General features: G+C 41.4%; 1 protein-coding gene across 2 annotated transcripts in view; it reads right to left on the bottom strand.

Annotated features, from left to right (window-relative positions):
* Positions 1-293: 293 nt before the first annotated feature.
* si:ch73-22o12.1 (nectin-2) overlaps positions 294-12,886 on the bottom strand; it is a 79,277-nt gene continuing 66,684 nt past the window's right edge. The window contains exons 7-10 of one of the 2 annotated variants that reach the window (XM_058647171.1): positions 5,383-5,518; positions 3,344-3,401; positions 3,119-3,220; positions 294-1,821 (exon numbers count right to left, since the gene is read on the bottom strand). In XM_058647171.1, coding sequence (XP_058503154.1) covers positions 1,621-1,821; positions 3,119-3,220; positions 3,344-3,401; positions 5,383-5,518 — 497 coding nt within the window. In that variant the 3' untranslated portion in view covers positions 294-1,620. The remainder of the gene's footprint in view (positions 1,822-3,118; positions 3,221-3,343; positions 3,402-5,382; positions 5,519-12,886) is intronic. The other variant, XM_058647172.1, reaches the window with a different exon arrangement.

Raw genomic sequence — 12,886 nt, 5'->3', positions numbered from 1 at the left:
GTTTCATCCTCCCTAATGTGGAGCCCCCACCTGGACATAAGTAGGCAGTGCAGATGCAGTGTCTGCAGTTATTCTGTCCTCAACTGTCGTTTTCTGATTTAAAAAAATAAATAAAATCGTTGACAATATCCAACAATAACCAAATCATTCATTTTAAACAGATTATTCAGTATTCTCTGCTCTAGTCATAAGGAGATGAGTGTTCATACATTTTCAGTCCACACTGCGACCGTGTGGTGAAACCATGGCGTTACAACAGAGGTGAAAAGAAAAAACTCACATTAATTCATTCATTCTATGAGGATCACAGTTAAAACGTTTATTGAATCAACAACTGTCATGATCAGTCTGAGAATTAAATCAATCATGATGATAATAATAATAATAATAATAATGGACAAATTCAAACCAACATCACTAGTTAAGAGAGAAAACAGACACACCTGGTTGGCACTAACACACATGCAGACATCTTGGAGTTGATGAAGGAAGGACAAAAATAAAGGTGATTAACTGTCGCACACATCAGAACACTCACAGTGACTGAGTGACATCATCCCTGGGTTTGAGCTCCAGTTAGTCAGATCTAATCCTGAGATGAATTACTACCGGGTTTTAGCGGCTTAATCCAGTTTTATCCTAATCCACATCAACACGTTGTTATCGAGCAAATAATAATAAAGTATTTCTTAAGTAACAGATATCCCAAGTCACTGTTTGAGCAAGGGATTTAAGGACAGATAGAGAGAAATGCTACAGCCGAGAGGCTACAGGCCAAAAGCATCAGGCTAAATAAATCCATAACTCTTATTGTTGTTTGTTGCTGTGCTGGCCAGATGCAGAAATCACAAAAAGTCTAATAAACTACAAACATTAACACATAAATACAGCTTTGACCCAGCAGTTAACTCCCATTCACTGCAGTTTACGGCTTTGTTGTCGTCAGGCCGTCTCGTCCTCACGCTGCCAGATGTGCCGGAGCTAAAAGCTTTAAAAGCTTCTCCACGTGCAGCTGCTCTACGTCCACTTCACACTCCTCAACATAAGCAGACAGCTACAAAGAGGTAACATCAATGTTGTGCTTTGCAAACCATCCCATAATGTGTGCATGTGACAGCTCTGCGTTAAATAATGCAGCACAGTTCACTGTTCACCACACTTACAACTGTCTCATGTCTTTGTGATAAATGATAACATGCTGAAACATTTAAGTAAGGTTTTTAAAAACTATTTTGTCTCTGATATATTCCCAGTTTAAGAAAAAAAATAATAACTTTCTTATATTTCTACAGCTGTGCTCATGGTGACACTTTGTATCTCGCTGGCTCAATCTGATCAGGATTTTAAAAAACGGTCACAAAAGAACTGACCGCGTTAAATCTGCTCATAATCCGATCGCAGATAAATATTCTGAAACAAAAATACAAAAAACAGAAACCCCCAATCTACAGTTCATACCTACAGTAAGTATCAAACATCCACGTTCAAATGTTGTCTCTGAGAAATGAGCACGCACTCACTCACTCGCTCACTCACTCACTCACTCGCTCACTCATTCATTCATTCATTCATTCATATTTACACAGGTCAATATCTTCTGTGGATTCTCACACCGTCTCCTCACACAAACATGGCGGGGGACATGAAGCTGTCCCCGCGGTCGACGTTGAGGCCTCTGTGATGGTCCTGGACGTCGCGGTTTGTGGGCACGTACGGAGGCAGGACCTCGCTGTCTTGAGGGTCATCCCAGCCAGAGGGGGCAGCAGAGTAATAATGCTCCCTCTCCTCATCCTCATCATCTTCATGGTAGACGTCATGGGGCTAAAACACAACAACAACAGCAACAGCAAAGAAAAGGGTGAGGACGTGACATCACTGGTGTATGATGAAAGGTCAAACATGGGTCAACCAGACAAAAAAAAACATTTAGTGACAATAAATGATGAGACTGCAGATCTCACTCCTCCCTTTCCCAAACACATAGTTGAACTATGGTGGCCTTCACATACCAGAAAGGATGTAAAAGCACTTTAACTCCTCCACCATCTTTCTGTCTCCTCCTCCTCCTCCTCCTCCATGAATCACTTTTATGTGGGTTTGTTTCATTTTTCTTCATTTGCATAAAAAGCTTCTGCTTCAAAATGCACGTCTGTTCGTGCTACTGTGGCACAAGTGGCACAAGATGGTGGCTTCATAAAGCCTTTCCCAAAAGTACATTTAAAAGTCTTATTCTAATTCCAGGAAAACTAAAAAATGTCTATTCTAAAGCGATTAAACGCTGCGACAAAACAAACCAATGGGCAGCATTTTCCATTTCAGCAAATAAACGACTAAAAAACTAAGTGCACACAACTAACTTAGTGTTTGGAATTTAAATTGCTGTGTAATTAATTCTGCCATTTCCAATCTTGGCTTGGTCGGCATCATTTTGAAAATAAAAAGAGCCAAAAATCCAAGAGGCAATCAGCATCATTCTCTGAAATGTTCTGGCTGTGGTAAAGTGATGTGAAGTGCTCCTCGGGCTAATCAGTGTATTTGTAACAGTGCAAAGACGACACAGTGAGACACACCATTAACCAAAGTTTGATGAAAATCCAATCATGACAGAATCTCTGCCAAATACAGTCGGAAAAAGTCGGAAAAATCAGACCGAGAGAGTCGACTGATGACGAGATTGCAGCTCGACGGTAAACTGGCAGAAGTAGTAAAAAAAAGTAAAAATGGCAGAATACAATTTGTATCAATGAAACGCCGCATTATATTTTCCTTATGCAACTGAGCAGTTACTCAGAGTTACATTATTCTGAGAGGTGCTTGTTCCCGTTAGAAACACAACAGCTGCAGTTTTACCAGGACACATGAAAACAAACAGAACCACTGATGGATCCAGCAGCTTTAAAGGTTTCAATTATTGAATAAACATAAGATTATTGAAGCAACAAAGCAAAAAAAACTAGGTCATAATACACAAGTGAATGTAATAGATACAGGGTATAACGTAAATAAACTTTATAAAGTGTCAGATTCTAAAGATGAATTGATAAATGAAGAAAAAAGAAAAACAATGCGTCTGATAGTAAAACGCAGTAAAAGGTAAGTTTGTTTTTCAAAGTATCACCTCTGCATTCAACATGTGGTCGTGTTCAGAAGACTGGGCAGTGTTTGGCAAAGGCAGCGCTCTGTTGTTGTCGTCCGCTTCAGCATAAACTGTGGTTCCCTGCTGAGCATAGATACACATACACACATATATATATATATATATATATACACACACACACAGTACATATACATGAGTCAGAAATAACATTAAATAATGTACAGGGATTCATGGATGGTGACTCACCCCATTATTGATGTTGTTGGTCTTCTTAGGGGGAGGAGGCTTGTACTTGGGTGGACCCCTGAAAAACACAGCGTTCATGTTGATGTGAGTCATGGCAGACGTGTAGGAATGAAAGAAACATAACAATAATAATAATAATAATAATAATAATAATAATAAACTGTAATCACTCTGTAGGAATAGGATGATATAAATAGTCTCACAATAGTTTAACCATAGAGAATTTCTATGATCAGAATAATTGTGGGGAAATCGTTAATATTTTATAGATTCCTAACATACATCCTCGTCATTTACTTTTAAATGCCACAAGGGGGCGTCTGCATGTTTCCAGTCATTCCAAGACCTCATGATTTATAACAAACATTAAAATGACACATATCTGTGATGCAAATACATATTTTTTCCTTGATTCCCTGATTTCAGAACTGATACTGTGGTCCAGATGTTTACAACATCATGAATCACAATGACATGCTTTGTTCAGATGTTTTCATGTGCCGCATTCTCGTGTCGTTGAAATAAACTGACTGACATTTCTAACCTTATATAAGCTTTACTGAAAATGTGTTATTTTACTGTATTTTACCGTCACTGCACTGGAATTTACACATAGAATAAAAACATAGCATGTGGTGGAGCTGGAATAAAGGCTGGATTATCCCTGACTGTCCTTCCTCTGCCTCCTCTGCTTCTGTCCCTCTCTCTGAATGTGAAACCTTGTCATCTTCATCTTCATCCCTCACACTGACATGTTATTATTTCTTATTTCTTCACATGTTGCTCTCTGTGTGGCCTTCTTCCACTCTGACCCTCGTGGTCTCTCTAGCATTCTTTCTTCTTCATTTCTCTTCTTCCTGCTCATTCCTCACCCCCCAAAAATAAAGAAGTGGAAATGTCTGCACTTCTAAATGTTCTTTTCATTGTGGCCCTGCAAATTGCAAGTGTCAAGATTTGAAAATCTCAGGGTTAGAATCCTTATTACATTAACTTAAGAACAGTACGACACCAGAAATGATTCATCACACGCACTTGGATTGTCTTGTTATTTTCTCAGTTTGACAGTAAGGGTGTACCATGGTTTAACTGTGACAGGCTCATTGCTGTGACACTGATCACATATTGATCCCTCTGGATTCAGACGTCGTTATAAATGCTTCACAAACTGCTCTCGTCTTTACTAGAATCTAATTAAAAAGGGAAATATGCTCCGACAAATCACACGAGGGTGAGTCACTATTGGCAAACGATTAACGGAGATATTGAGCCGTGACCGTCCATTACCTGGGAGTAATGCCTCGTCTCGCCTCTACACCAGGATTTCCATCACTATAGTACCTCCTCAACGGGGGCGGAGTGATCACAGGGGGCGGAGTGAAACTGCCGTGACTTGTGTTTTCTTGTTTGTGTTACTGGACTGAAATACAGTGTCAGGGTTTGTGACACCGCTCGCTGCACACGATCACAGACTTTCTGCAGTGCTGTCACTAAATACACCACACTCCTCTGTTAACTGTTGAGATTTTAGACATTTTACTTGCTAAATGTTGGATTTCTAACTGATCTACAGTTCGGCATAGTTTGGATTGATTCTCATGACTCTTTCTGTGACGGCACTCTGACCAATCAGTGATCGGCCGTCTGACGACGTCACACATAGTATGAGGTACTAAAAAAGTACCATGTACCAGGTACTATCGCTAATGGAAATGCAAAAAAAACATGCCGAGGTGAGTCGAGTGGTGCCGGGACCATGTAGTGAAAAAAGCAGCATAACTGGAGCTCATCCTTGCTGACACTGAACAATTTATTGAAATTTCTTAAAGCCAAAACGAGTGTCAAATGACCATTTTAGATGAAATATTGTCCTGACCTACACACATACACATACTCTTTGTATAGTCTTTGTATCCCACAGTAATCATTTTAAAGATGTTACTCAAATGAAAATGAGAACAATGATGGAACAAATATGATTCCCTCTCACTTCACCAGTTCATCACAGGATAAACAGAGACAGACACAAAGCCATCACTCACTCTCCGCTGAGCTTTTGTTTGCGATGTTTCTTGTACATGGCGATGGCTGTTCCAATGATGGCCAACAGGAGGATGACTCCGATGATGGCTCCGATGATGCTCCCTGTAGTCGCTCCTTTCTCTGGAAGACGAGTGTCTGAGGAAGAAGGAGAGAGAGCGTTATAAGAGTTATAATCCAGGTCTTTTTGTTCATTTAAATGTAAACGTGTGGTTCTCTTTGCCGCATCAGCTCCCAAAATAAAATGTCAATGAGCTGTACAAAGTCATTCAGATCACTGAAATGTAACAATTAACATTAAAATGTGAGAATTAAAGGACTAGTTTGACAATTTGAATTTCTGTGGACAAATGTCTACCATATCTCCATCTGTAACAATTATTAAAGAAACAGCCAACAGCAAGAACTTCCTGGAGCCTTCAACGATTACCTGGCAACCACTCAGAACCAGTAACCAGATGAGAGAGTGACTTCGATCTTCATTGATTATTCTTTAATGAAGGAAGATGGCTGACCAGTGTGTCCGAAAACTTAGGAAACAGCAAAGGAAATGAAGCCCGTGTCCAAAAGTTCTGTGACTGCAGTGTTTCTTAAAGGAGGACAAAATATCTGTGCTAAAGACTAAATGAAAGGCTGGGAAAACAATGATTAAATTACCTTTTCTCATCCTCCCAATTTGCTAATCGTCCTCTGAACACTTGTTTATTTGTAACTACTTAAGAGGAGCCCTGCCCCCAATGTTGGGAACCACTTTACTGTAAGTCGTATGATTAAGTGTGGCCTTCGTGTATAATGGAGAACGATCAGCATGAGGAATACGTGTGTGTGTGTGTGTGTGTGTGTGTGTGTGTGTGTGTGTGTGTGTGTGTGTGTGTGTGTGTGTGTGTGTGTGTGTGTGTGTGTGTGTGTGTGTGTGTGTGTGTGTGTGTGTGTGTGTGTGTGTGTGTGTGTAAATCCAGGAAGGATATTGATTAGTGTGTGGAGTCACACACGGCTGATTAGGATGAACCAGAGGAATCATGCAGAGGATCCACTAATGAACCATAACCACAATGAACAGGAAACCAGCAGGCTCTCTACTCTCTTACACACACTTACACACACGCACACACACACACACACACCATGTGTTTACTAAAGGTGCAACCCAGCTCATTATCCCCCCCCATATTCCCAGGGGATTATGCTAATGATGGGGTGGAAGAGGGCAGAGAGGATCTGAAGCTCATTTGATGAGAACAAACCCTGGTCCTTGTAATTGGAAGGGTCATGACTGAATGTTGTTAGTCCCCTAATTATACTTTTCCTCTAACAATAGACTACTTTGAATAACTAAAATACATTTCATTCTTTTCTTTACCACTCATTAATACTCATGTTTTACTGCTGACCTCACACAAGCTTTGGCCCGCTCTCTCTCTCTCTCTCTCTCTCTGTTGTTATATTGCTCGTGTATAAAACCTGAATGTGTAGGTTTCTCTGCGTCATCGACACAATCAGCTTCAAAAACCATCATTAATTCATGTTATATGTTGGGTTTTTGAATTACGGGCGGTTGAAATGAAAGAAGAAACTGAAAGAGACAGAAACACAGCAGTAGCACCTTCTTCTTCAAAGATGATCCAAACGTTTCTCTAAATATAATAAAAAAAAAGAGAAACTTTTAATGAGGGTTTTTTTTCTTTTATTCCCTTTGTGCAAAAACTTATATTCATCTTATCTTGGGAGCAAAACCAACATGTGGTGTCCTCATTGCATCTAAAGTAGTTTTTAAGCTTGTGTAGGGACACAAATTACCACAGCAACACACATTACACAGTTAAATATGTTTTATTTATATGCCATGTGCTTCATTCTAAAGGATTCAACTCAAACATGGCAAGTAAAGGAGGTAAGGACTTTATTTTATTATTGTTAGCAAGATAATTATCAATTTAATTCATATAGAATAGGCTGTATTGTTTTTTATTTATTTATTTTTGCAGTAGCAGTGTTGTTTATTTAGGATTTTGGAGCAATTGACCACGAGTTCCATAATAACCTTTCGCCATAAAGCAAATCAAGAGACCTGAAAGTGAGAATAACACATCTGCACCTCCTCTGGTCTCTCTTTACAGCCTTTGCAGAATCTGGCCATCGCACAAGACTTTGACCAATCATAGCAGGTCAGAGAGAGAGAGAGAGAGAGAGAGCGGGTGCTAAACAGTCTCTTCAGTGGACAGATGGCTTCTCCTGCACCATCAACAACTGCCTACACACATCGACACCTTAACAACGGGAAAGAGCCGAAAACAGAATCAGGCAATAAATGCTAAAAAACAGATCAGCAGATCAACACCAGCAGAGTTTCAGGGATGGAGAGGTCGCCCTGTGCCATCTGTCTGGATGAAATTAACTTACTTAAATATTTTAATAACCTGCTGGTAAAATTCGTCATTCGACTATTTGAAGCAATCTACCTGGTGCAGCTTTGAAGAATGAGCTGATGTACAATGTTGTCAAAGTCTCTTTTAATCATAACCAACAACAATAATTCAATCTCTGGGATTTGCAGCGAAACACTTTCAGAAACATCTCTAATGAAAGAGATGAGAAAACGCAGCTCCACTGAGGAAACTCAAGCTGAGCTGCAGGAAATGAAAAGAGACCATTCATGAATCTGTCCAACCGGGGGCTTCAGGTTCAAGTGATGAGTTTTAAAACAACAATAAATAATAATTAGTCGGATTTTTCTGAGGGCCGTCAGGAAGGAAATAATAGAACCTTTTACTCTGGCATTTTCTAAGCCATAATGGTTCAGCAGTGGGAGTTTTATTCATTTCCCATTTTTGCATGGTGATTTACATAGAAACAGAGAGAAATAAAAGTCTAGGGAGCCTTCATTAAACCTCATACAATACACAAGCCTTCAGATTGGATGTGATGTGATTTACTCGCTGGCATTCAAGTCTTTATTAGATTTCCCGCGGCTGAAAGTGAAATTTGGCATTAAACACATCACATTAAACCACCTAAAAAAAAAATGTGTAATACCACGCAGTTGCCACATGGAGGCACTGTGTCACTTTAACGCCAAAGCTACACTGGTTTCATTCTAAACCTGATACCTGCCTGGCTTCTCAGTGTCTTGTGTTACTGCTTCCTCATTCCACTGTCATGTCTGTTTACCATCACACCATCCTCCTCCTCCATTTCTGGTCTCGGGGTTGTTTTAACACACCACAGAGTCCAGACCCCCCCCCCCCTCTCACCCCACCCACCCCTTATCTCACAGGCATCCATTATCAAACCAGTGCCATTTTCACTCAGCAGGTTCAGGTGAAGCTGCTCTTTCTTCTTAGATAACTTCTGATAGGGAAGAAAAGAGCCGCAGGAAAAGAGGCCAGTGGAGAGGATTGATGTGTGAATGACTTGAGAACATGGCCTCCGTGTCCACTCTGGACACCAGCCATGTCTTAAACTAATGAAATATCCCAGACATACAGACACAGAGAGAGAGAGAGAGAGAGATTGTGTCTGTCAATGTGAACATAGTGTCTGCTCGGCCTGTTGAAGTCCCTGCAGCTTCTTGCCAAGGACAAACCACCAGAGAGGTATTTACCCACATACAGCCTGTAGAAAACATCCATGCACACACACTCATGCAAGCCCAACAAACACACACACACACACCAACAAAACCTTGTATTTAGAGCTGCCTGGTATCCTGTGCTGTACGCTCGTCACTCAGTTTGACATATTTACACAAACATGCTTGTGTGCAGCTTGACCTCTGACCCACTGCCTTTCCTTTCACGGGCACACACAAAAGATGTCTGTGGACAGGTCCTTTTTTTTTTTTTTCTTTGATAAAAGGAGACCCAGGACGAGCACACGTAAAAACTCCGCCGCCGCTGCCGCATGTGTTTCACGGTGGTGAATTTTGCTTGACTGTGAATAAGACGGCCCACATTCAAAACTCAGTTAAAGGTCAACTTCACTCCGGCAAACAGATCAATGCACGGAGCAGCCAGTCACATTCACATGTATGTCTTCCTATATGAGAGCCCTTCATCGCTCACCCATGCCCGCGCGGCCAGCCAGTCAACCATAGGCCACCGCGCTCCCACGAGGCACACGGAGACGAGGGGGAGGATGGAGAGGGAGTGAAGGAGGGAGAGGAGATAAGGCTGGATGGTTGACTGCAACTGTCTGAAATGACCACAGACCCACTCCAGCAAGTTAAAATGACCAGCAGAGTCTCAGCAGCAGCAGCAGCAGCAGCAGGATGTGTGGCTGAAACTCTGCAGCCAGTGGCTGTTAACTTTTTCACTTTTACCTCCGTCTTCTCTTCATTTCTGTCTCAAAATACTTTCGGAGGAGAAAAAAAAGAATAATTTCAGGAGGCGGCTCAACAACTTGGTGAATATGAGTCACTGGCAGGAAAGCTGAAATGATGAGAGGGTACTCCGCGAAAGAGGATTTATTGAGAAACAAGTGGAGGAGAGGCGACAGGTTCCAAAAGAGTAAAGGGGGGGGGGGGGGGGGGGTTTGTGACATTGGAGAAGGAAGGAGGTGAGGACAGAGGAATGAGGGAAGGATATGAGGGAGAAGGGAAGCAGGAGGAGCCAAGTTACTGTCGGTGAAGGCTGTGATTAGGAGGATGGCTTCAGATAAGTACAGAGGGATTTCCCGGCTGATGCCTGCAACTGGCTGATCACACACTGAGAGGATGAAGGAGAGTGGGAAGACAAAGATCTCACATCCCTTTATTTTCCACTCAATCCCTTGTTCTCTCTTCCTGTGTGTTTACTCCTCTCCCTGAAGGGATTAAGGTTAACACGCTGGCCTATCCTCTGCTTCACCCTTACAGGACAGGCTTTTGCTGCATTTATCTCACCCTCCTCCTCCTCCTCCCCCAACACTACCCATCATATTTCCTGTCATCCCGCTCCATTGCTAGTGTAATTTGGAATTTGCTCGTCTGGCCCGGTAATACAACAGCACAAATCTGCAGAGTCTCCCGCTGCATCTCTTATCTCCGGTGCCTAATGAGTCGAGATAAGCCTGTTTTTATTACCCTCTCTGACCTCTTCAGCAAAACTGTCCTCACACACACACACACACATGATTTCTTTACCTCACTGAATGCCTACAGACCAATCTAAAAATCAGAAGTCCACAGCTTTCACAGAGGGAAAAACATTCACATACATACATATCATTGTCCTCGGGCTTAAGAGATTTCAAGGTCACTGGTAAATAAATACATTTTCAAAAGTGCTGCAGCAGGAAATCACAATCATTCTTATGGGTCACAGGTTAGCTTGTCTCTTTAAAAGATCATCTTCCTCCCTCACAACTTCCGAGTCAATGTCCATTAGGTTTTTTACCCCGAAATTGAGCAATGTCCATGAAATTACACACATCAGAGTTTGATCACCACACCAACATTTGAAAGAAAATGACTTCATCTAATATTCCCCTTTAATCCCAGAAAATGAGTCCTTTGTTGATTATAGTTGGAAACGTGAGTTTCAGCAGTGGTTTGCTGTAACTGCAGAGTCTGAATACAACAGGACAAACTGGTTTCAGATGAAATTTGACTCTTTTGAACTCAGACACAGGCTACAGTAACGCCCAGGCAGCATGAAAAAATAACAAAAAAAACAAAAAAAACCCACAAGGCTGCCATGGTCACAGCGGAGTGCCTGGAGATGAGATTAGGACAGAATGAATTGACGGTCAATGAAAGAGATTAAGAAGAACAGTACGTGTAATCTCATTGCTCACTCAGAGGAAAGAGAAATCCAAGCCTTTAGTTTCAGAGGTTAACTCGCTTTAACACACAATGTGTCTATTGACATGTTCATTCAGGTTGAGCTGCAACACAGTAACCCAATAATCAAGAGCATGGACAACTGCACAGGATGGAATTAGGGGGAGATGAGTGAGTGAAAGAAATAATATTAAAACCGAAATATGTCAAATTCAAGACCACACAACCAGAGGGAATATATGAGCTGCAGACCTGAACACACACACGCACACACACACCTCTATGTCTGCACACCAAGCCTTAAATTATTCACAATCAATGCGAGTGCCACAGTGTTGAGTGCTGCAGCTCCAACATTCATTTTATGGCAGATGAAGATCCGCTACACCCACTACCACAATCACCACTGCCACCGCCGCCGCTCTCATGATGCCATTACTGTTCATTTCAATAATAATAATAATAATAATAATAATAATAATAAACAAATCACGTCGCATCGATTGTGCTCAAATCGGACAACAAGACCAGCTCGCCATGACTGAGGATACAGACTCTGTCAATATGACTGGAGGAAAGATGGACTGAATATATTTGGTTTGTGTACGTGACGCTGTGGTTTTTATGAGTCTGAGCAGATCAGGGATGCTGGTCATCTCTAATCTACTGTGCTTCCTGAGCTCAGCCTTGTCCATGTCAACTGTGGCTGAATTGAGGATTAAATTCATGTCACTGGCACTGAAGTAGCGGCATAATTTCTGCACCCGAAGGTGCATTTGTCAGAAAAGTAGCCTGCAGTACAGGGATGGTACTTAAGATGATAAATGTGGAACTCGGCTCAAAATTAAGGTACAGAAATCATCACTGACAGCAAATAAATGAGCACTTTTAAACAAGCTTCAGGTACAAGAGGGGAGGACGCAGCCAATCAGTGATCACAAAATCATAATTAGTGAGACGGGTTCATTTAAATAAAATACAAACTCACATCCAATCTTTGATTTGTGAGGCTGGATGATCATTTTGAGCTTCATTAATAACTTAGTCGAGTGTGAGCCGTAATGGTTTCAGCTTGTCTTTATTTGCATTGTTATTATGCAAATCATAATGGAAATGATAATTAAATAGTTTTAATAATATTGGAGGATCATGATATGGTTTTTCTATTCAATCACCCTCATGTCATTACACCAGCAGCAGGGGTTCGTCATGTTCCCGTGTCATGCGTTCATTTCATTTACGCTGTGCATTTAATGTGGCACCTGAGACACACTGAATATTGGTCGGTCGTGCCGCTTTGTTGAGTTAATCACCGACAACAACAGGATCACACAGGCAAACGGGAGACGCCGCGCGATGGAAGACCACGACAACCAGGGGACACTTTCATCACATCTGGTCACTTTTCATCTCGTTATCCATTCTGTATCCGAGCAACAGTGCACCGTGATGATTGATCAGTAAAAAAGGATTTGAGGACATCACGTTGAACGTTGTGTGATGTCACCGATCTGAAATCACATATTTATAAAGTTTGCTCTTTAAAAAAAAAGTGTCAGTCTTCATGAATATATGAATATGAAGTCAAGCTCCGCCCCCTGTGTGAGTGATGATTCGGGCGGAATCATGGAGAGGAATACATTTGATCAGAATGTTGATGTTGTTCATGCGTCGCTCTCAATGACCCGTGATGTATTCATGAGCTAAATGAACTCAGGAACATCAAGCTTGTTGTGTTGTGCTGCTAC

The sequence above is a fragment of the Solea solea genome, chromosome 13, assembly GCF_958295425.1.
Source record: "Solea solea chromosome 13, fSolSol10.1, whole genome shotgun sequence".
In the NCBI taxonomy this organism is placed as follows: Eukaryota; Metazoa; Chordata; class Actinopteri; order Pleuronectiformes; family Soleidae; genus Solea; species Solea solea.
This window is presented reverse-complemented; position numbering and strand designations above follow the sequence as displayed.